Here is a 22,913-nt window from a genome sequence, read left to right as displayed (position 1 = left end):
AAGTATATTGTGAGATAACCGAGAGTGTCTGAAAGAGAGAGATAAAATTGTTGTGAGATAACCGTGCGTGAGAGAGAGGGAGAGAATCGTGTGAGAGCGAATCAAAAAATAGTGGGTACCGTGAGAGCTGACAATGAATTATCTTTAAACTGCCGTTAAATATTAAGAAGATTCTGTTAAAAAACTAACGGTAAATTGAATGCTGTTAAACTGGTTCTTTATAATATATAGATTAATAAATTATTACTCCAAGCATTGGTCGTGTGTAATTATTTCTCACATTTTAAAACCTTTAGTTTAATTACACATTGACCGTCATTAGTTATTAATGCAAATGCTGTATCAACAAATTTTGCTCAAAATTAAAATTCCAATCCAACATGGATATCAAAATTTTATTAAATTGCATTTTAATATGAATCGTTCTTTTTTTTTTTTGCGAATTTGGTCAGAGCACACACATTTAATATATATTTTTTTTTTACCATTTTCTTCTTTATTTTTGGTCCATCTTTTCAACTTTTTTTTACTTTCATTTTTCAAATCTTACCTTTCAAGTTTATTAAAGTTCAAATAATTCGAAAAAGGTTGACCTCAGATTGCTGATCACATCAATAGAATTCAGACGGTAATTCCAGATATATTGATATTTTTAATCATCATAGGTCTAATTGAATCTATTTATTTTTCTATTCATAAAATAAAATAAAAATCACAAAATGTAATCGCAGAAAACGGCTCCGTAAACGAACGGTGAAGATCGATTCACAGGTTCCTATCAACATGCAAAAACTTTGATTTTGGTTCAATCATGACATCGCCGATCACAGCCGTTGCTTCTGGCGACGTGGCATTGATTCGTGAGTTTCCTTCAAATTCAAAGATGATTTTGCTTAAATAGTAGATTTATAGAAACCTAAATTTATTAAGAAGTTCTTAGCAAATCCTAAATTCCTGGACCATAGATTCAATATTAAGCTATAAATCTATAGTAAACTACTATGAATTGTTTAAAATCTGATAAAAAAAGCAAAACAAATTTAGTTTAAAAAAGGTGTAAATAAAAAAGAATGAGAGCCACAACGCGGATATCCAAATCTCATAAGGAGAGAAACGACTCGAAAGACGAAAGGCGGCTCAGAATTTCTATAGCTTATGATAATGTTAAGTACTGTAAATCGAATTAAACAGCACTGGACCGTCAATAAGCACCAGAAATCATTCGTTTTAAAAAGAAATTAGTTGAAAAGGCCTCAGAATTGCAGAATTTCAGCACGGGAAACTCAGTCCCGAAAGATGGTGTTATTTGATAAGAGATTTCATCACAGGCAACTCCAAATCCAAAATCATTTTGACAAAACAAAAAACAATAAGAGAAATCGAGAATGAATGAATGTTTCTCTCATGGCCAATCCCAAGAGTTAATCGCAGCAACCCGCTACCCAAGGCGATAGGATATGAGAACGCTTACCTTCGGAAATCTCCGGCAACGCCGGAGATCTCAACAAAGGAACAGCTTAATCTGGCGACGATTCACTCCGGGTTATACGAACATCGATCAACGCTCGCCCCAATTTAATATAAATCGTCGCGAAATCACAGATAAAGGACCGAATTCGAAAACAATTCAAACCAAGTGTTTACTGTGTGTGCGATGATTAAATACATAGATACACATTCAAATACATAGACGATAGAGATTCGGCAGCTGAAACCCTAATACGATGACTGATGATAGCTACTGAGAGCTAAAGGCTATTTATAGATTCAAGTTATTCATTTGTAGCCATTGGATCTGATTCAGCGATTTATGGTATTTCTTTCTTAATAGAGCCTTAAAATTATTTGGGCTGGCCCAATAGATTAGAAGAGCCCCAAAATTCCTTTTCGATCTCAAAAAAAGAGCCCAAAATAATTGTCAAGTGTTTATAAAGATTGAGTGTTGTATCAAAATTCCTTTCTTAATTTTTACAGGATTTTCACTAAAAGATATAAATATGTTTTTTTTTTTTGGATCAAAGTAATACTACTAGTTTTGTTGGATTGAGATGCCTTTTTTTTCATTTGGTGAAACCTATAGGCTATAGCGATATGTTTATTCGACTAAATTTTGGGCTATAAATAGCCAGAAGGAAATTAAAAAAGAAAAGGAAAAATTGTTTTCTAAAACTGTTTCATAACAAAAGAATCCAATGTTTATATTTATTTGGAAACTATAAATAGAATATTTTTGGTAAGCCCGGCCCAGTTTACGCCCCTATAAAATTCCTTCGCTTAAACCTCGTCTCGAAAAGCTGAATAAAAGTAACTTTTTTTCTCGTTTTCTCTCTCTCTCTCTCGCTCGCCTAGCCATGGAAGCTCTGTCGAGTTCCGCTTTGCAAATTAAGAAGTTTTCTGATATGTCATCGGGAATTCAGACTGCTAAAACCAGCAACAAGCATTGTGCTTTTTTGAGAGTCTCTCCAAGCTCCAATAAAACGCAGTCGTTGCGACGTGTTTCTCGAGTTTCGGCGCTAGCGCGGGAAGTATCTGATGACGGTAGCGGCGGCGAGGACGACAGCCGCTTGGATAACGATAATGGCGTATTGCGTCTGGCATCCGAAGAAACTCTCTCTCTGTCTCAGGTAAGAAGAAAAAAGAAGATTCAAAGTTTGCACCTTTTCCCCTTCTATCTTCTGGTTTTCAGTCCATGAATCTTTTCTAGGGTTACGGTGAGCTGATTTTAGTGTTAGGAAAGCTGATTTTTGTAATATAAAAACAAAAATTGTTGCTTTTGTCTCGTAAACGCGATTGATACTTCCTCAGGGGCGTTTTAATTTGTCTCGACTTATTTAATCTTTTTTTGATTTCCTTTGAATTTATAGTCTTGATTTTGGTTGGGCTTTGTTCAGCTAAATAAATGTTGTTTCTTGATATTAAATACACTTACTTTCCTATAAGCTATAAAAGAATGAATGTTTTTTAAATATTCTTTTTTCTTGTCTAAGCACTATTTGCTGAATTTACAGTCAACAAGTTCGCGAGCTTTGGTTAAAATATGCTCTTGATCTATCTTCTGAGTTCATTTACATATAATAGAATGATGAATATAAAAAGCTTAGAGTTTTCTGTAATTGTTTTTGTCTGGAACATAGGGCATGAAATTGCATCTATTGCCTAAGATTGTAAATTCATATTTCTTTGAAAATGATTAATGTCATGGCTAACAATTTCATGCTGCTTTAACATGATATGTATTGGTCCCTAGAGTTTAGAAACTACAAGGAAAAAGAAAAACTTCTCTGTTTAATTCTTGATCAAATTTGAAGGTTTTGTCTTTGCATATTGTGCTCATGCTTGCTTTTGCTACCGTCGCATCATAAGTTAGACATCTCTTTCTTACGGTATAGTCCGTGAATGGATATTTCAAACGGCTTGTTCGGATTTGTTGTGATGGCCTCTCTCATATCCTGAAGGGTAATTCATCAGATCTCCAACAAAGTAGTGTACCGGATATAAATTTGACGACACCTCCTCTTATGGGCTCATATGGAACTACAAGTGGGGGAGGTACAAGAGCTGGGCTTTTCAGGACGCCTATATCTGGAGGAGTGCAAAGTGCCACCTCTGCTCATGGCTTACCAAGACCAGCCCTAGCGGTCCGAAATTTAATGGAACAGGTGAAACTTCTTTGCCCTCTAAAATTTTCAGTACATACTAGCTAAATAGCACAGCTTTTGACACGTCTCTGTACCATTTTGTTTGATTTAAATATGGGAAGGCTAGATTTGCTCACCTGTGTACTGTGATGTCACGCATGCACCACCGCCGAGAGGGTTATCCATTTGGCTCACTCGTAGATTTTGCTCCGGATCCTATGGGACGTAAGATTGTTATTCGCTCTTATCTTTGACGTAATGTGGAGTTGGAATTCTGTAGTTTCCTTTTTTCATGAGTGTCAATCTATCTAATGCTTTGGCGAAATATTAGCATTTGTTTTGAAGATAAAACGTTAGTTCATTCTTTGGCTTTGTGAGTGTTTCACTTTCATTACTAATCAGGATCGGTTAGTGTGTCTAGAGACGAATCCCTAATTAAATGTACTGTATTTGAAACAATTTGGTGAAGTACATGGTTGAGAATGTTATTAGCGACTTTCACTCATTCACAATTCTTTCATCACTTGCTAGATAAAGTAATTATTGTTCTGTGATTTGAATCACAATATTCATGTGCTTAACGTTGTGTGTCTGATAACGTGGACCTGATTTTACCAGCAAGAAACCTATCAATCCTCAGTGCTAATTATCACTAAGATTCTTCATTGCTTTGACACCATGTCTTATGATATAAAAAAAAAAAAAAAAAAAAATTAGTGGCACAATTTTGAAAACTGCAATGATATACTGCTCGTCTACTTGACAACTTTGACTTGCATGAATTTAGAGAAAGTCGGTATTGTGACTTGGGGTATGATGAGTAGCATTTTCACATTTTTCTTGCAGATCCAATATTTTCATTCTCACCGTTGGCTATACACACTAGGAACTTGCTAGCCGATCCAAAATGCACACTAGTTGTGCAGGTTAGCAGCCTTCAGAAAGTTTAATTTTTCATTATCACTTTTTGTTGCTGCATTTCTTTTACTCTGGTTATGAAGACATAAAAATTCATCAGACTCCTGGATGGAGTGGCTTGTCAAATGCACGGGTCACAATCTTTGGTGACGTATACCCTCTCCCAGAGGACCAGCAGGTGAATTCGTTCTCCAACTGAATCTGTAAATTTGTTTGAATTGTCAACCAGAACCATCTATGGAAAAGCCTGTTTTTTGTTATTGGTTAAAATATACCTCTAGTTTATAACTCTCCCGAATGCCATCTTTCTTCTGATCCTAACTCATATATTTATTAGGAAAAAAAAAACATGAATGGTGGTATCTTTCTCCTTTTGGTTTGTCAAACTCCACTTTTTGTTAAGAAAAAAAAAAATCTTAAAAAGGGATTTTTACTTGTTGGCTTGGCTTCCATGAGGCCAACATGTACAGCAAATACGATGATGGATATTAAATCATTATTGGATTGTCATTCAGAAATCAGAATATGAGATTCTGCATATTCCTGAAAATGACGGTATATCTTGTTTGATTACCAGGAATGGGCTCATAAACAATACATAGAGAAACACCTACAGGGACCTTCTCAGCAGTGGGGAAATTTCTACTATTTTCGGATGCAAAACATAAGGTTAGCTCTTACCAGTACATCTTTATGCGCTCGGACCTCCAAATCGAACTTCAAAACGACATTTCTGGTTCTCCTGGCAAAAGGAACTGGAGTGCTTGGAAACATACCATTCAGAACTTCTACGTTGATGAACAGTAGTTGATATATGCAAATAAGTTTCATATATAAAGATGTCCTATATAGGTTGATGACTCTTGGTAGCCCATAGTGCTTCAGGTTTTTTACCATCTACATCCAAAATCGAGTAAATTTTCTGTAGTGCAATTGTATGAAGAATAACTGTGAAGCTAATCGACTCTATTTTACATGGCAGTGATATATATTTCATTGGAGGCTTTGGAACTGTTGCTTGGGTCGACGTTAAAGAATACGAAGAACTTAGACCTGATAAAATTGCTGTCGATGGTGGTGAACAGAATCTAAAGGTATTCTTGCCAGCAATGTGCAACTTCACCGTTACCTCAATATACATATCTTTTGACATCTGTGTTCATCTTAGGAACTAAATGCAATCTTCTCAAAGCCCTTGAGAGAGCTTCTATCCAAAGAAACTGAGGTGGACGATGCGGCTTTCATATCGATAGACAGCAAGGGTGTCGATATTCGTGTCCGCCAAGGCGCCCAGGTGGGAAACCTTTCCTTTTTTCTTTTTTTGTTGAAAAGATAAATTTTTCAAGATTGCGTAATGGTGGACTTGAACACGTGCACACGAGAGACCTTTCTTGATCTGTCATAATGCTCCTATTATGTTTCTTGATCGACTTTACATTCAATTCCTTCTCTCGCAGTTCAACGTTCAAAGGATCTCGTTTGAAGACGGGCAGAGCGTCGAGACGCTAGAGGAGGCAAAGAAGGCACTTTGGAGACTCATGAATGGAGGCCAGATGCACAATCTGCAAAAATGATATCTGCAAAAATGATCGCTTTTATCGCGCAGTCTATGCGCACCTCGAAGAGCGACTGCGTGTGCATGGATAACCACAATAAGATTTTATTGCCTTTTTTTTTCTCTCTTTTCTATTTTTCATAACCTGACTGCTTGAGGTAAATCATGGTAGAATTAGTGGTTGAAGAAACATGAATCAAAGCAGCAGCAGCAGCAGCTAACTTATTTTGCATTTTGTTCTTCAACGAAGTGCCCACGTTGGGTGTATAGGATAAGATTCAGTCGAATAAACTAATATTTATCTCACTTGAGTTCGAATTTATAGTCTTGAATTGAAAGAATGCAACTTTTTGTTTGTACAGTGTCACAACCCCATCTGATCTATACATCATATTGACAAAGCTGCATATCCCAACTTGGAAATTCTCCATTGGCTGCTTTGATTTCATTTCGTGTCAATTTTGAAAGTCCCATTTATGCTAACAAATTAGGGTTGGAAACGAGTCGAGTCGCTCGACATGTTTAATTTTTAAAATTTTTGTATTTCTATCTTGTTGATAAACCTCGGTTCGTCACTCAACTAATCTTGAGCTAAGTTCGAGCTCAGCTCGTTGAAACCTCAAATAGCCAGCGAGTAGCCTGGTTCGTTTCTAGCGGTAGTGAAAGCACACCATTTTTGTTAATAGATAAAACAGGGAAGTTTACAAGTAATTCCAAAGTAGATAAAATCTTGAGACTATTCCAAATTAGTCACTTTCAAAAATTTTCAATCCACTACATGGCCTTTGCCAGTGGGGCTCTAACATTATGCCTATCTTCATTTAGATTGCCAAATTCCTTGAAAATATTTTATTTTATTTTCCCAAACAAACGTACGTTTCGCGGTAAAAAAATGGAGGGGATGGGCAGTGAAAAAGAGAGGCAGAGAAATCAACAAATGGAGAGGAAAAGACACAGATTTTGCCCCATGGCAGAGAGCAGCAGTAATGGATCATCTTCATCGCCTGTGACGAGAATTCCTCTAGACCATCTGTTTTCGATCCTGCTGCTTCTGCCGATTGAATCGATCCTTTCTTTCTCCATGACGTGTAGAAAGCTGAGATCTTTGGCGGATTCAGATTCGCTGTGGGAATCTGTGTGCAGGAGGGATTGGGGGAGTGCCCCGGTTGAAGCGCTTAAGCCTTCGAATGGTCTGCCATGGAAGAAGTTGTACCAGCAGGTTTATGAGTTGGACTCTGTGTTGTGCCATAGGCTGTTGGCTGAGGGAGGGGAGGGCGCCCCCACACCTAGGGCTTCCCATTCTCTCAATTTGGTTTCTGGTTGCTTGGTTCTCTTTGGTGGCGGCTGCACTGGAGGTCTCTCTCTCACTCTCTTGGAATTTGTTGATTTTTTTGTTAAACCCTAGAGGTAGAGATACAGTAGTGCTGCCTGCATTTACTGTACAACTTCAGTTGGTTTTAGGCTTGTTTTCTGCTTTAGTTTAGTAACTGTGTAAGAAGGTATATTTGAAGAACTATTGTTTAAAGAGACCTTTACTTTTGAGGATTAACTTAGATAGATGAAAATAGTATGGGCTAATCTATCGTTTATTAAGATGGATTCCAACTTTGGTATATTTCAAGGCTCTTGATAATTTGTATCATTTGAGCTAATTTTGTTTGATTCATATTCCACTGAAATTGTGGGATTTTAGGAATCCTGGTATTTGGATAAAAATAGTTAAATCATATATCTTACATTTCTGACAATCAAAACTACTTGCCTTTTAATTGTAAACGAAGCAAGAAATGCAGCTTGGGTATTGTCCTTTAATGATTCGAGTTGATGTTTAAGCCCAGATTTGTTGGAAAGAGCAGAACCGGAATTGCCCTTTTTGTTACCATTACAGAAGACAGCATCTGGTTGTGAATGTGGCAAGTCTTATGTTGTTTGTTTGTGGTATATATTTTCAGGCAGGCACCTAGATGACACATGGGCAGCATACACAGGCAATGATTTGAGAAGATCTTCACTAAAATGGCAGAAGATGAAGTCAGGCATACCAAGTGGGAGGTTTGGCCACTCCTGTGTGGTTGTTGATGACCTTCTCATCCTCTTCGGAGGGATCAACGACCAGGGCGTCCGTCAGACCGACACGTGGATCGGGCAGATGACGGTCGACTCAAGGCATGGCATCACGATGTCGTGGAGGCTGCTGGATGTGGGGTTGGTCTCCCCGCCGCCACGCGGAGCCCACGCGGCGTGCTGCATCGGCTTTCAGAGCATGCTCGTCCACGGCGGCATCGGCTTGTCCGGACGGAGGCTGGACGACGCGTGGATCCTCCGGCTCTCAGAGGATCTCTGCTGCGGGACATGGACGGAGATCGTTGCAGCTCCGGCTCAGCCGTGCCCGTCGTCAAGGTCGGGGCACACGCTAACGCATATAGGCGGGAGGCAGACCATCTTGTTCGGAGGGCGGGGCAACGGCTTCGAAGTGTTAAACGACGTGTGGCTGTTCGATGCGTCCGATGAACATCGGGAGAGATGGACGCAGCTTGTATTTGAGACGCGCAACGTGCCCCAGGGGCTCTCCCTGCCGCGCGTGGGGCACTCGGCCAGCCTCATCATCGGGCGCCGCCTGCTCATTTACGGAGGTGAGGATTCTTACAGACATAGGAAGGATGATTTCTGGGTTTTGGACATAAGCTCGATGCCTTGTGTGAGAATGCAGCGTCCAACCATTCTTAAGCAGAATAGAGTGTTTAGACGAATGTGGAAAAGGGTCGAGTCTAAAGGGGACAAACCTCAGAGTAGATCATTTCATGGGGCTTGTGTTGATGCTTCCGGCCGTTTCTTGTTCATCCACGGTGGGATGGTCGACGGCCTGATCCAGCCAGCCGACTCATCAGGACTAGGGTTCGACGGAGAGAGTTTTGTGGTGGATCTTCTGCTCCAGCCATAGATGCTCTATGAGATGATTGTGGAATGGTTCTTGTTCATAAATTAGGACATTTTGTTTGTGAATCCTAGGATTTCTTGTCTTCTGAGGTAGGAGCATGCAAGATTCAAGAACCCAATTAACTTGTACAAAGTTTTATGTCGAACGTTAGGGGCGGTTTTGCAACTTACCAGCTAAATGGAGATAGCATAGGAATAAAGATTCTGTATTTATCATTCTGTTAATGTACAAAGTCAATTCTACAAGAGCAGAAAAGAGGATATCTGTATATTAGATAATCAATATAAACATGAAAAAGAAAGAATTGGCAATTAAAATGGACAGACAATCTCTATCAATACACCACCAACAAAATTGCTCATAACAAGAGCTTTGTTCTCCACATCTCCCCAAGGACCTTCTTGGGTGCTGGATCGTCAGGGCCTCTGTCTCGTTGCCCCGATGTAAAATACAGCATCCCGTTCCAAAACCCGACTAGAGTGGTTTTGACACGGTAAGGGAGCTTTCCAATCACTGACCATTTCTGTTACAGTTCACACATTTAGATGAAACCAACTCAAGGTGTAAATAGAGTGATCTGGTAAATTTAGTACTGGTGCAACAATCTATCGCAGTTTATTAGCAGCAATATACCCAACAAGAGATCAAATAAGTAGTTCAGAGGCATGTTTGAGTATTTAGAAGTATACCTGGGTATCAAATTCAAATCTGAATACTTCTCCAACCAAAATCATCTTTTTGGTTACAGGATGCTTTTCCGTGGTACCTCCGACAATGATTAGAGAATTATTAACAATTGCCCAAGCAAACTCGATATGAGAATCTGGCTTTGGCATAGAAGGTAGCACTTTCCACTTCATATCATCATCTAGCATGTACACATCACCAAATACAACCTGCAAGAAAGTACCTAGTTCAGACAAACGGCTTAAGGAGAGTTTTGAGAGATACTTGTTACGCATTTTTAGGATTCTTAAAAAAAATATTAGATTTGCAAATCTTGGGAGCTCAATTTTAGTTTTTTCTTTTGGCAGGACAGCAAGAATAGGGCCTTATTCCCTGTTGGTAAATTCCTTTTAATAGTAGGATATAGTCTACCTTCAAAAAGTTTATCAACCCAAAATACTATGTTAACATCAGTGTACTGCTTACTTTCTCTAACAGGTCAAGAACTGGATTACCTCATTCCGACGAGAGCATTTAAAAATTGGAGATCCCGGTTTCGCCATGAAATCGCCCTCTTGGCCACCAAAAGTATACAGACAGTCATTGAACACAACACAAGCCCTACGTGGAACAAGAAGAAAAATCACACAAGCATGTTCAACAAGTAATACCTTCCAATCGAAAATCAATAGTATAATTTAGATCACAAATATGTTACTAGATAAATTGTTCACCCTGAAGGGTCCTCTCAGACTGGCTAGAAAATAATGTGTGAATGCAACTTTGGACAATATAGCAAAGGATGATTCCATACTAGTAAGTCACTAATTCATCCGTTCAGAGAGCATTTTCTTCAAATTCAAATTTCTCCAACAAATATTATTCCAACCTGGTTATGTCAAATTATGTAGAAAATTCAACAAAACTGCTTAAAGCACTTTTTGCTCGAAGTATGCATGTTTCATTGCAGTTTAAAAATTATTATGAGAATCTTTTCTCAAAACAAAATATTATGAGTAATGAGTCAGTTTGGATTTTAGGTGCAGCTCATGAAGTCAAGTTATCAAATTCTATAATCTGAGCCAAACTTGTGAAGTAACTAAAAGCTAATATAATAGATTATTCAAATAATTGATAAGAGTATTACTTCACTATAAGTTATTATACTGAGTCACAACAGGTTACTGTGAGAAAGTGTTAAACTAGAAGGAAAAGATGGAAACCTGTGAGGTCCACCACGAGGAATAGGAATTTCAGTTCGCCATTCCTTTTCTAAAACTTTGCCATCTTTGACAGCAATACTCCAATGCTCTACTCCAGGTGTACCACGGTCCTCTTTGCTGCCACCCATCACATGGAGTCGGCCTCTCCAAAGTTGGGTGGCAGGTGCATACCTAAACAAATCATGGCAATATGACTCATCAAGATATGCCTATAATCTAAGCAACGCCCTGTTTTCCCAGAAATAAGGCTATCCAAAGAGAATTGTCGATCATGGAAATGCGAACTGATGGAAGAATTTGTTATACACAAGAGAGTTAACAACCACATAAAGAGCCCATACCGTGGAACAGGTAAAGGTGGCATGTCCTGCCACTGCTTTGTCTCCGTATCCAGTACAAATGTGTGAGCAGTTGGCCCTCTACATTGAGGACCATATTGTCCGGTCACCACATAAATGTATCTTCCATCTGTAACCATCCCTAAATGTGAATGCGCCATTTCTTTTGGCATGTCAAATCTGCCCCCCCAAGTGTTATCAGTGAAATTGTATATGTCAACATGAGAATGCACCTTAAAGCAAACAGAAAAAGATCAGGTTTTGCTTGCATATATCTACAGGCATATACATAAGGACTGCAGTACAAAAGCATCAGGAATGGCTCTTCCAGATAGTAAGTTTCCATGTGCTATATTAAATCCAAAACCATAGCAGAGATAGCAGGATTTACGCAAGCAGCATAACATTCTATCATGTATTATTAATGCCTAGCGATGTTAGCCATCAATATTGTTATCTAGAAAACATGGAAAAACCAGATATATCATAAGAAGCAATTCCACAAACATTTTATTTCTTGGTATATACAATCCCATCTCAAAAGTTTAGAAATCCAAGTTTCAGAATTATATAATGGTCCAAATTCATTTGTGAGACTTCAATTAAAGTGGTCTAATAATGTGTCCTCACTCTCGCTTCCACTGACAATCTGCCCAAAGATAGTGAACAATGCTAGATATATCTAAAGTAAAGACAAAATGAAAATGAGTTTATTTAGAACAGGTTGAAATCCTCACATAATCAATGGTTCCATATCCAGCAAATACATAAAGAAGATTCTTGATCTGTATTGCCGCACCATCAAGACGAGGCACGGGTGCCGTTGCCATCTTCTCCCATTTCAACTCAGGAGCATCTAAATCAGCGAAAGTTGCTGATAAAACCCTCCCAGAGACAGCATCCTTCTTGTCTTGCTTATGCTTTTCCTGTACATGGAAATCAAGGATGTTCAATTTTCACACTTTAAAGCACGCTACTGCGAAATCATAACCATTTCGAAGCATTTGGCCAAATGCATTTGCACGGAAACAAATATACGATCTTCTACAAATTAAAAATAACATTAACGAAAATAAGAAATGTATTAGCGATTGAAACACTAATATCAAGCAAGATAACACTGATTCAAGCGGCCTATATCAGCAACGAGAGTTGAAAAACGAAAAAAAAAATGATTCGAGCAGGCATTAACCGCAAAGCGAGCTGAAAAACGAGGAGATTGAAAGAAGAGCAGTAGAAATTGGGGATTCAGCGACCTTAATCGGAGTGGAATTATTGGGGCGAACAGGTTGGGGAACGACGATATTGGCGGAATCTGGCACAATCCAATTGGAAGAAGGTGAAGAGGATGAAGCCCATAGCAGATCTACAATGAGAAAAAGGCCCAATAACCCCACCAATACGAAAACCAACTTGGTCGTTTTGTGCTTGCCCGCAGCTGCTGCTCTTGCCATCTTTCAGCATTCAAGCATTGCTCCTTCCCCTTTCTGATTTAGACTCAGTTAGTGTTGTGATGAATTCAGGAGAAGAGGAGAGAGAAAAATCAGTAATGGCGGTTGTGCAGCTGCTATGAATTATACAATTAAAAAACTATTAAAAAAAAAAAAGTCTTGACGGTGGTTCAGTCGTTCAGATACGGAGAAAATATGTTAATCCCATGTTTAAGGTAATGAAATTTCTATGATTCTACTCTTTGTAACTAAATTTTAATTGACGATGAAACACAATTTGTTGGTAAGATGCTTCCCCTCCAACTAATAGATTGGGAGTTCGAGTCACCTTAGGAGTTAGAGTGTGAGTGAGTTTTTTCCTTTTTTTGATTGTAACAATTTTTTTTTAAAAAAAAACTAAATTTTAATAATTATATATAGATATTAGATAAAATTAAAATAAAATAAAATATAGGGTAAATATCAATTTCTCTCCGACGTTGACAGTTTGACACCCCTATCGTCTTTAGCATCCTATACTCAGGGTCAGCGCTATTTACTATCTCAACGTGTCAAAATCAGATCAAATACACTGCCGCCGTTTAACAGTGCTTATCACCGTAAGATTTTTTATTTTTATTTTTACTTCTGGAGGGCCCCAGTCTGTCGTTGCTTGCATCACCGCCGCCAGCACCGACACGCACTACATCACATGAGCTCGCCCCGCCGGCAGGCATTACATCACCGTCGCTGGTACCCACAAGCTTTCTATTATCAATTTTCAATACAAAAATCAAAATGAATATTCAAAAAAGATGAGAGATGAGAGATAATTTTAATAAATTTTACATTTTAAATCTAATATTACATAAAATATATTAAATTAAAGGTATTGTCGTACTCTTTAATTTGATATGCATATTAAATATTTTATAGTTAGTTGAATTTCACAATTTTAGTAAGAAATAATAAAAAAAAATAAGTTGATAAAAAATGGAGGAAAAATAATTTATAAATAAACCTTCAAATTTATTATAATTACAAATTTACCACTCAATTTTAAAATTGATTTCAAATTAGAATTTACCTTTTTAATATATTATAAATATAGATTTGGAGGCCATCAAATTTTTTGCTTTTCTTTTAGACGAGTACTCTTTTTTCTCTTCAAGATTTTTTCCTTATGAGTTTTCCTTGAAGAGGTTTTAATGAAGTTCGGCCCTTAGTCTGTTTTTTTGTGCTTTCAAAAGTTCTTTTTAGGTTTTCTTTTTTCTCTTTTATACAAACTTTATTTAATAAAGTAATAAGATTTGGAGGCCATCAATAGAATATAAATTATATAATAGTACAATTTTTACTCAATTTTTCATGAGCAACATGATTTCAATATATTGGCATAAAAAATATACATTTACAATTGTGTGTTTTACTATGTGTTTATTTCAATCAAATTAAAGATGGCATGTGGTGTGATTTTGCATCAATTTTTAAATTGTTTCAAGTGTGGAATGGTCAATTATTGTAATGTGCTTAGTTTAGTGGATTTATTTCCCAGAATTATGGTTCAATTCAATATTCATAGTAGGTATTAATAGCCAAATCTTTACTCTTACTCCTTTATATCATTAAATTATGAAACCAATAATTCATAAACATAAATTACAATCACTATTTTACAAGTACCTTCCAAAATCCAACTCTAAAAAACTTCTTTGCAAAACAGGAATAAAATGTTGAAACAGTAAAAATAAAGGCATAAGCACAATCATATTTATATTTCTCCACTGTCACAGTCACCATTGATACACACAACTCCCTCAAAAACTATACAAAAAGAAGAAGAAAAAAGATATTGCAAAGTGTTTTGCTGCTATGCTATAAACTGCCAACCACTCTCTGTGACTGTATTGCAACACAACAAACCTGTATATAGGAATAAGAACAGCCTCTCCAAAACACACGCCATCGGGTCGATCACACCGGTATCACATCCACCTTCGATGAGTCCTCACACCTCAAGACAAGCCCATCGAAGCTTGTAGGGAAGACACACTTACTCCACTGGCATCCCGTGGTGAAGGGCTCCCCCGGAGGGACAATCATTAGCACGTTCTCGTTCCTCTGCACCACCCCCATCACACTCACCGTGCTTCCTTCCTTGATATACCTAATTCAAAATCAACAACCACCATTTCACGATTTTCATCACATTCAAGTGTTTGAGAGTGATGGAGATTTTGTGTACCCTTCTTTCAAACGTGTTAGGCGATCACTAACTGAGAGGTTCCTCTCTCCCAACCACTGGATTAGCTCTGGAGATGACTCTTTCTTGAGAGGGTCGATTTCTATAGCTATAGTTTCATCCACGTAAGGGGTGACTCGCGCCCCATACCCGGCTTTCACCAATGCCCTCAGCCCAGACTGGAAGTCGGAGATGTAGAAGTCGACAGCATGCTTCTGCATTGCAGCTATGAATAGTTTAGCTAATAAAGGCATAGGACACACGATTAGTGTGACTCTGTACAGTTTACCAAAACACAGGCCTATCTATCCAGCGCCTAAGAGTCAGCAACGTACCTCTGAAGATCTGAGGCCCCATGTGAAACGACGTTGAGTAGGATTTGCTGCCTTGGAATCCCATCCCCTGTACTCGTATAAAGTTGTGGAGGTGTACACGCATCTCGGAACCTTCTGGAAAGATGATTTCAAGGGAACGTTCCCACAGGTGACCACCTTTGCAATGAAATCAACCGTTGTTATGACATAAAGTAAGCAATGAATGATATTGAAACCAAAAGAGTAACAAACAAAACTAGCAAATTGACTGCATTTGCCTTGTGGCGTGAGGTTTCAAACGTGTCGTTTATCAGTAGAATGCGACAATAAACATATGCTAATGAATGAAAACATGTGTATATGAGCAAAAACATGCCAAATTAATAAAGTCACATACCCCAGAGACCTTCACGTATTGCCCGTTTTTAGCAGTTCTAAGTTCAGAATCTGGATAGCTCCCAATGTATCCGATGACAGCTTTTCTCCCCCAACAGGAATTCCACACGAAAAGGGCAACAACAATGCAGAACAACACAATAACTACAATGAGGAGATCAGCATTGTGGACTGCTCCAAGAATGAAACCCCCAGCAATGACTCCCATCACGAAAAGCAGAATAACTGCCCACAAGATGGGTCGAGGGATGTTCCTCTTGAAGGAGTATACGTCATCTTGGCCGAGGGTTGTAACAGCCTGGTTGTTGCCCACCGAGGAGCCATGTGCTTTGAGTGATCCAGTGGAGTCGAGAGGTCCAGAGACCTTCCTCGGGGCGCCAGATGAGTTTAGTGGGCCAGAGGTGATGGGTCCAGATGTAATGAGACCTGTCTTAGGAAGATTGGGGGGTAGAGGACCAGAGTGTTGGCGGTTTACTGGTGTGACTCCCCCGGATTGAGGGCCAGACGACTTTTTGATAGGTTCCCCGTGTTTATTCAGAGGCCCAGAATTTGATTTCTTGACTGATGAAGAACCTGCCACTCCAAACGATGACACGGGGCCTGAGGTAGAATAGCTGGACCTGGCTGCAGCGTTAGGGTTTATTGGTCCGGAATGTGAAGAAGATGCTGCAAACGATCCGGACCTCATAGAAGAATTGGTTATAGGTCCGGATTTTCTAGATTTGGAGCTGTCTACCGGAATGTCAAACATCTTGCCAAGTTCACCCGACTTCTTGATATCCCCACCAGTGTATGGCATGGCCACAGAGCTCATGGTTGGCATTTTTTCTTTTGGCTGCTCTGGACGACCTGATACGTAGAGGCCATTGCTAAGCTGATGAGACGGGAATCTAGACCCCATCGGGTTTCCTTAGGGAATAAGGTTGCAGCAGACGGAGTAGATGCTATGCAGCAATAGATGATTCAGACCTCTGAACGGAATAAATGAATGAACTCCATTAGAGAGAGGCACAGTAAGATATAGAAATAAATCATTCACATAACATTTGTAACAATCATTGAAGTAACGACAAACCAACGTGTAAATAAAGAATGCGTGGCAGATTGATTGTTCTCATTACAATGCCAAAAGAGCTATTTACTCTCACTTCAATAGCAAGAGTAGACAAAGAATCACATATTCTAGGTTTAACGAAAAATGACTGCAACAAACAAAAATAAACGATGTATAACAAGCTTTAACGAAATGCCATCAATGAAAGCAAACCACGTGTAGGTTAGCCGCAAAAAACTTCCTTCTCCCTTTCAACTTTTTGCAGACGCCACAAGTCATAAACACGTGTAAGGAAATTGAACGTGAAGAAAAGCTGCATGCAAGAAACATGATTTTCACAAATACATGAAACCATTTCTAGTTTTACATTTTTTGAAACACTAGGAAACCAAGTCTAGTTATACACTACACTCCCAACAATTTGACGTTGATCAGAATGCTGTTTCCTTTAGCATGGATGCCATGGAATATGAAACATTCTGGACGGCCAAAAAATGCAAGGAAACAAAATTCAAATGGCCAAACATGTATGAAAAAAAAATGCTCGATGTAGCTAACATATTGGACGAATTGCATCATCAAAAAAACCCAACAAGCTATTTTAGATTTAAAACTCTCAATTTGCACGTGTTTTCAAGAGGGAGATCGACAAAAACTCTTATACTGTGCTATGAAGGAGCATTTATGAATCCTTTTAGCATAATTTGAGAAGCAGATCTAAATACAAGAATCCATAGGAAGCTTACTAAAGAACTTAGCCATATCTTAAAACAATTTGGCCATGATTTTTCATAAATAAAAGCAAGAATCGTCCAAAAAATGGCAGTGAACCAATAAATATGGCCAACAGATTTTCGTCAGCTGCACATGTGATATTTTTACATGTACAGAAAAACAACCTAATTTTCATATGCCTCCATATTCAGTTGTGATGAATGTTCCATAAAGGACAAAACCTCAACCCAAATTGGCGGAAAACAAGGAGCAAAAAAAGCAGAGATTTTTAATTTTTTAATTCTAATAAAAATACATGAAATATTCATATACCTTACAAACCCCAAATCCTTGCAGAAAACCTAGTTACTTCTCTGCAAAAAACGAAACTGGTTATACACATTTTCTTTTACTAATCAAGAAAGAAATGTAAGAATAATGAATCCAACTCACAGAAAAACCAAGATTTCGTTTTTTTTCCTCTTTTTGCTGCAATAAAGAATTGACTGATTTTCCGGGACAAGCAACCCATTTTTTATGCTGTTTAAATCAACTCAACGCACAACAGTACGTGCACTACTATTCGAGCAAATAAACAAGAGATGGCCATTTTTTTCCACCCAAAAAACGATTATTAAAAGAAAACGATAACCATTTAAGTAAACGGTGTCAAGATTTTGATTTAGTTTGAGTTTGAAATCGGTGTATGAAATACTCTTTCTGGTAAAAAAAAAACCCCTCATAAAAAATTCTCCTTCCCAAATTATTCAAATGAAATACCTACAAAACAGTTATAAAATATGCAAACCCTGTCACAATCAATCCCTTTGACAAACACACAATGAAAAAACAAAACATTAACAAAAAAAAATCTTTCTTTTGAATTTCAGTACCTGAAGACTACAGCAGAAGGAGATTGGGGAACAGAACACGTAGTGGTTTTTGACAGACAAACACACACACAGAAAGATGGAATTTTGGAAAGAGGGTCGTTGTTACTTGGGATTGTGGTGCGATCCCATCACCAAACCATGAAAATTACGCAACTTTCTCTCTCTAAACTGCTTAAAAACTGAGTCTTGAGACTTGGGAGAGCCGCAACGAGTGGTGGGTTGCCCTGTAACATCCCAACACAGATTACAAAGAGAAATAACACGAAACAGCGAGAGAATAAAAAGGTTTCTACGCTCTCATATGATGGCATTGGTTATAGTGACAGCAACCATAAATTATAGTAGTGGCAATTAATTTTTAGAGAGAGAGAGAGAGAGAAGAGAAGGCGAGAGAGAAAACACACCTTCCACTGTCTCTCAGCAAACTCTGGTCTTGTCTCTCTTCAGTCCTTCACTGTGATTTTTTGTTTTTTATATATTTATTCAGTAAAGATTTACGACAAAGTCCCTAAACTTATCCTTAATTGTCTATTTGGTGGAATAATATCCGATTACACCATTATTCGAATGTATCGTAGAAAGACATATTTTCCTTATATCTACTACTAGTAACTGCTTTTCCACTAAAATTATATGAATAGTTATTCAAGTTTTCAATAGAATTTTTTTCTAGATGTAAAAAATGTGATCTTTTATTTTCATATATTCAAATAACAGCATGGCGAAAGCTCGAGATAACTTAGCTCAATACAACTAGAGAGATAAAAAAAAATGTTTATGATCGAATTACTTTACACAAAATAATATATAATTTATAATTAGTCAAAACAAGATTAATAAGTTAAACACATATTGGAGGTTTGCCTCTTAGATAGGTTTTGCAAGTCATCACTTAGAAAGGAAAATGCGTCCAAAACTATAGTGATTATGGATCTTTTCTCGATTTAAAAGAAAATATATCGTATACAACACTTATTAACAATTCAATTAACTTCAATAACATGTGGCGTACTACACAAGATTTGCAAGGAAAAATTAAAATGAAAAACTCAATAATGATATGATATTAACATTTTTCAAATGGCCAAAGAAATCAGCTAAAATGAGACTCTATATAAATGAGCTAAAATGCACGACTACATTCACAGTCACATATATTGAAAGTCATTACAATGGCAAGTGAGCGAATTCAATGAAATATTTGAAATAGCAAAATTGTTTTATATTCTTTGTCCATTTCATATCTTTCATTTATTTGCAAGTTAGGACTGGATGAATTAAAAAATCACACACTTAGCCACGGAATACGTGATTTGGTTGTTTTTTAGGTTTGCATTAATCAAGGAAATGGAAAAATATGTATTTTACATAATTATGAAATCTTTAGAATACTTTAGAGTATAGTACTATTTTTTCATGTTCAATTACTAACACAAACAAACTATAAATTATTCATTATTTTTATACAATTGATAATTCGTAATAAATTTCACCGACTTTATACTTGTAAAATTATGTTCACTTAGTACAGACAGCTATAAGAACACATGGTGTTATAGAATAAATTGTGTGTTAGATAATATCACACATGCAACAATGTGCTAATTTGTCACTCTAAAAATCATATAATCGAGATATAGACTGAACTTTTGCTTGATCTTGAGATGATTTGGTGGTGACTGGTGAGTTTAACAAAATGCTAAATAGAAGACAAATTTATGGCAATGATTCTGTTTTATTTCTTCGCTTTAAAGGTTTTGAAGTAACCACTCATACCACCTACCTTTGTATATTATTTTACTTTAATTTAATTCCTTTGCATTTAAGCCTTCGAGACTTATTTTTCACCTTTTCCCCCTTCGCAACTAATTTTACGTCGAATAATTTAGAGCTCACCCACAATACTGATTGTATTCAACAAAAGGATAAAAAAAATAGTCAATTGCATTTGCATTCTCCTCCCATATATTGAATTGAAGTATAAAATGAAATGAATGGATTCAATACTATTTATTATATTTACGGACATACAATTTAACAATTCTAACTATCAATTTTGTAATTATGTCATCACAATATAATTATAGGTGTTTCCCTTTTATTTCAAGTAGGGAAAAATGATGGATATGGTCTACAAACAGTATGAACATGCCACTCAGACATCCTAAAACATTGCATTTACATGGGCGTGTTTTTGGTCCAGTAATAGAATAGTTAATACATGAAACATATTCGAGTTCACCGTTGGTCTAGTAATAGAATAGTTAATACATGAAACCTAATCGAGTTCACCGTCGAGCGATCTATTTGTTCAACAATCAAAAAACAATATTACTTCTTTTTCGAAGCGAAGCACATATATTTCAAGACATGACATCTCTTTGAACCGTTGCTATGGACAGTTCAATGCAAGTTCAATAAGAAACAAACAATAGAAAAGACTGAGCTCAAAATCTCAAACTCAATAACATGACTTATTTGCACCAATTCGTTGTGCTCAAGTTGCCACAAAGGTTCAAGTATATAACTAGAAAAATACGAGCTAGAAAGTTCACACGGGAAATAAAGCAGCCCGCATATTTGGTTCAATCTGCAATCACAAGGAGAAGATAGAAAATAGGAGTGAGTTAAGAACTAATGTGAAATCACAAAGAGAGGAGAGAAAAAAGGAGTTAAGACAATCAGAGAGAGAGAGAGAGAGACCCATGTCAAAATAGCAACACAACTTAGATCAACTAATTGACTGAAAAATTAGTTAATCACTAGCTACCTGACTTGAATAAACTGTTACTTGATTACTAGCTATATTAGCGTGTATAAATATTCAATTGCTATGTAGGATGCTTGTGAAATCCAATTCACAGGCAATGAAATGAAAGTTGGAGTATCATGAATGGCATGATCCCATTTCTACTCTGATATCAAACCATGAAAATGTGTTATTGCAAAATGTATAAATCAGCTCCAATTTTCTGGATTTCTTATCCATCATTGCTTTCATCACCTAAGCTAGTATTTCAATTCAGCCTAAGTAGAACAAACATACAATCACATGACCATCAAGAGACTTCGTTGTGCTGTTCTTACTCCAACAAAGGTACAAACAAACAAAGCACTAAAGGGAATGAACGCAATGAAAGTTTAATGGAGTATAAATTTTTTTCATACTTCCTCACCAAAATGTATAAATCAGCTCAAAATTTTAGTAACATATCTATAATTGCTTTTATAATCTAATCTAATAATTTCAATTCCATCTATGAAGTAGAGCACATATACAATCACATTGCTTTTATCATCTAATCTGATATTTCAATTCTACCTGTAAACACATATGACCAATGCCGCGTGATCATTCAGTAACTCAGTAACATAGCAATGCAGCCCTAACGGTCAATTGATGATATCATATAGTACAATATTTGTTACTCTACACAGCTCCCACTTCGAAGTTCGAACCAACCAGGCTGATAAATAAGAAATTAAAGGATATCGCAAGCACAACAAATTACCTCACAAAATAATCCATAAACGAATAACAAACTGCAATACAATCGAAACGAATACGATAAAAGCGAATCGATTACACAAGGAGCTAGGGTTGAGGCGAATACCTAGATCAGTGGTGGCCGGCGTTTTTGTGCTCGAGGTGGCGGCGCTCCTCGGGGAGGGCGACGAGGTAGGACAATGCCATTCCACCGAAGCAGACGTGATACAATGGGTCAATGGAATTGGTCTCGATGTATTTGTCGTAATAATTGGACACCCAACGATTAGCGGCGTTCTTCACGTATTTCACGCTGAAATAGGGTTTGAGGTGCGCCGGCACATCTTTCACCTTCAAGCCCTTGATCTCGTTGTAGAATGCCCTCAACGCCATCTTCGTCGCCTCTTTGCGCTGCGCGATTGAGAGGGAGAGAGAGAGAGAGAGATGGGGATGGATCTGAAAATTGGGGAAGAGAAATTAGAAATAGTTTTGTGTATATATTCTATGCGAATTGGGCAATTTGGCCCAATAACGAGATGGCCCAAAATTAGAAATTGAGCTCTAAAATAATACTTCACAAATTTTGAATAAAAGTAAGTTTAAGTTTGATTTATCACAACAACAACAAAAAAATATTATTGTACTGTCTTCGCTCTAGTAGTTAGGGATGTCGATTGGACCAATTTATCGAATTTCGGGCTAGCTCTATCCAAGTGCGGACTAATCGGGTTGAGAATTTTTTTCAAGTTATAGATTTTCAACCTTAATCATAAATGTTTGAGTTTCGGGCTAGTCCATCGAGCTAATCGAGCTCAAAATTTTATTTTTTTAAAAAAATTAATACTCCCTCCGTCCACCAAAAATATGCCACAATTTCTTTTTTCGTCCGTCCACAAAAAATATGCCACATTCATTTTTAGTAGTAGGGTCCACACCATTCCACTCAAATTTAAAGTGGGACCCTTACTCCACTACCAACTTCACTCACATTTTATTAAAACCCGTGCCGAAAGTAAAGTGGCATATTTTTGGTGGACGGAGGGAGTATATTTTTTTGATAATATTATATTTATAATAAATACACACATAAATAAGTAACATTTCAAC

The 22,913-nt window shown here is 37.3% G+C and overlaps 5 protein-coding genes, 1 long non-coding RNA gene and 2 other non-coding genes across 16 annotated transcripts; 2 read left to right on the top strand and 6 right to left on the bottom strand.

The window, feature by feature from the left end:
- Positions 1-620: 620 nt before the first annotated feature.
- LOC130989707 (uncharacterized) lies at positions 621-1,843 on the bottom strand. Its single transcript, XR_009090723.1, has 2 exons — positions 1,472-1,843; positions 621-869 (listed from the first exon to the last, which is right to left on the bottom strand). It is a non-coding gene; the product is annotated as an uncharacterized LOC130989707 (long non-coding RNA).
- On the bottom strand, positions 718-860 carry LOC131007427 (small nucleolar RNA snoR2/U65). Its single transcript, XR_009096128.1, has one exon. It is a non-coding gene; the product is annotated as a small nucleolar RNA snoR2/U65 (small nucleolar RNA).
- Positions 1,249-1,332, bottom strand: LOC131007472 (small nucleolar RNA SNORD96 family). Its single transcript, XR_009096171.1, has one exon. It is a non-coding gene; the product is annotated as a small nucleolar RNA SNORD96 family (small nucleolar RNA).
- Positions 1,844-2,207: 364 nt separating the features above from the next.
- LOC130989697 (uncharacterized) lies at positions 2,208-6,417 on the top strand. Its single transcript, XM_057913769.1, has 9 exons — positions 2,208-2,624; positions 3,456-3,659; positions 3,761-3,863; positions 4,485-4,564; positions 4,657-4,734; positions 5,134-5,225; positions 5,539-5,650; positions 5,725-5,850; positions 6,014-6,417. Exons 1-9 carry the CDS (start codon positions 2,352-2,354, stop codon positions 6,128-6,130), a joined length of 1,185 nt encoding a protein of 394 aa, XP_057769752.1. The 5' UTR covers positions 2,208-2,351; the 3' UTR covers positions 6,131-6,417.
- Positions 6,418-6,559: 142 nt separating this feature from the next.
- LOC130989687 (F-box/kelch-repeat protein At1g51550) lies at positions 6,560-9,294 on the top strand. The gene is made up of 2 exons (XM_057913751.1): positions 6,560-7,466; positions 8,064-9,294. The coding sequence occupies exons 1-2, from the start codon at positions 6,890-6,892 to the stop codon at positions 9,050-9,052; spliced, it is 1,566 nt and encodes a 521-aa protein (XP_057769734.1). The 5' UTR covers positions 6,560-6,889; the 3' UTR covers positions 9,053-9,294.
- Positions 9,241-12,958, bottom strand: LOC130989694 (kelch repeat-containing protein At3g27220). The gene is made up of 7 exons (XM_057913762.1): positions 12,533-12,958; positions 12,014-12,202; positions 11,280-11,509; positions 10,939-11,109; positions 10,231-10,336; positions 9,739-9,945; positions 9,241-9,572 (listed from the first exon to the last, which is right to left on the bottom strand). Exons 1-7 carry the CDS (start codon positions 12,728-12,730, stop codon positions 9,408-9,410), a joined length of 1,266 nt encoding a protein of 421 aa, XP_057769745.1. The 5' UTR covers positions 12,731-12,958; the 3' UTR covers positions 9,241-9,407.
- A 1,496-nt stretch (positions 12,959-14,454) lies between these two features.
- LOC130989647 (uncharacterized membrane protein At1g16860-like) lies at positions 14,455-18,833 on the bottom strand. 8 transcript variants are annotated; one of them, XM_057913730.1, is made up of 8 exons: positions 18,724-18,833; positions 17,880-18,543; positions 17,760-17,800; positions 16,926-17,025; positions 15,660-16,629; positions 15,284-15,439; positions 14,952-15,163; positions 14,455-14,873 (listed from the first exon to the last, which is right to left on the bottom strand). In XM_057913730.1, exons 5-8 carry the CDS (start codon positions 16,557-16,559, stop codon positions 14,681-14,683), a joined length of 1,461 nt encoding a protein of 486 aa, XP_057769713.1. In that variant the 5' UTR covers positions 16,560-16,629; positions 16,926-17,025; positions 17,760-17,800; positions 17,880-18,543; positions 18,724-18,833; the 3' UTR covers positions 14,455-14,680. The 8 variants fall into 8 exon arrangements, with proteins under 8 accessions (XP_057769713.1, XP_057769696.1, XP_057769670.1 ...); XM_057913713.1 differs by having other exon boundaries at positions 18,320-18,543; XM_057913687.1 differs by lacking the exon at positions 16,926-17,025.
- A 1,792-nt stretch (positions 18,834-20,625) lies between these two features.
- Positions 20,626-22,291, bottom strand: LOC130989634 (uncharacterized). Of its 2 annotated transcripts, none has more exons than XM_057913666.1 (2): positions 21,934-22,291; positions 20,626-20,909 (listed from the first exon to the last, which is right to left on the bottom strand). In XM_057913666.1, exon 1 carries the CDS (start codon positions 22,197-22,199, stop codon positions 21,939-21,941), a length of 261 nt encoding a protein of 86 aa, XP_057769649.1. In that variant the 5' UTR covers positions 22,200-22,291; the 3' UTR covers positions 20,626-20,909; positions 21,934-21,938. The 2 variants fall into 2 exon arrangements, with proteins under 2 accessions (XP_057769649.1, XP_057769657.1); XM_057913674.1 differs by lacking the exon at positions 20,626-20,909 and adding an exon at positions 21,454-21,786.
- Positions 22,292-22,913: the final 622 nt, after the last annotated feature.

The sequence above is a fragment of the Salvia miltiorrhiza genome, chromosome 1 (assembly GCF_028751815.1).
Source record: "Salvia miltiorrhiza cultivar Shanhuang (shh) chromosome 1, IMPLAD_Smil_shh, whole genome shotgun sequence".
Classification (NCBI taxonomy): domain Eukaryota; kingdom Viridiplantae; phylum Streptophyta; class Magnoliopsida; order Lamiales; family Lamiaceae; genus Salvia; species Salvia miltiorrhiza.
Note: the sequence above shows the minus strand (reverse complement) of the source record. Positions and strands in the feature narration are given on the sequence as shown.

Excerpts from the sequence above, each read along its gene's own strand:
- LOC130989697 (XM_057913769.1), top strand. The coding sequence starts at position 2,352 with ATGGAAGCTCTGTCGAGTTCCGCTTTGCAAATTAAGAAGTTTTCTGAT. Across the intron at positions 3,660-3,760 it reads TCCGAAATTTAATGGAACAG|GCTAGATTTGCTCACCTGTG; the intron begins GTGAAACTTCTT and ends AAATATGGGAAG. Across the intron at positions 3,864-4,484 it reads TGCTCCGGATCCTATGGGAC|ATCCAATATTTTCATTCTCA; the intron begins GTAAGATTGTTA and ends TTTTTCTTGCAG.
- LOC130989687 (XM_057913751.1), top strand. The coding sequence starts at position 6,890 with ATGGCCTTTGCCAGTGGGGCTCTAACATTATGCCTATCTTCATTTAGA. Across the intron at positions 7,467-8,063 it reads TGGTGGCGGCTGCACTGGAG|GCAGGCACCTAGATGACACA; the intron begins GTCTCTCTCTCA and ends ATATATTTTCAG.
- LOC130989694 (XM_057913762.1), bottom strand. The coding sequence starts at position 12,730 with ATGGCAAGAGCAGCAGCTGCGGGCAAGCACAAAACGACCAAGTTGGTT. Across the intron at positions 12,203-12,532 it reads ATAATTCCACTCCGATTAAG|GAAAAGCATAAGCAAGACAA; the intron begins GTCGCTGAATCC and ends TTCCATGTACAG. Across the intron at positions 9,946-10,230 it reads AATGCTCTCGTCGGAATGAG|GTTGTATTTGGTGATGTGTA; the intron begins GTAATCCAGTTC and ends ACTTTCTTGCAG.
- LOC130989647 (XM_057913730.1), bottom strand. The coding sequence starts at position 16,559 with ATGGGGTCTAGATTCCCGTCTCATCAGCTTAGCAATGGCCTCTACGTA. Across the intron at positions 15,164-15,283 it reads GGGGCCTCAGATCTTCAGAG|AAGCATGCTGTCGACTTCTA; the intron begins GTACGTTGCTGA and ends GCTGCAATGCAG. Across the intron at positions 14,874-14,951 it reads CTAACACGTTTGAAAGAAGG|GTATATCAAGGAAGGAAGCA; the intron begins GTACACAAAATC and ends ATTTTGAATTAG.
- LOC130989634 (XM_057913666.1), bottom strand. The coding sequence starts at position 22,199 with ATGGCGTTGAGGGCATTCTACAACGAGATCAAGGGCTTGAAGGTGAAA.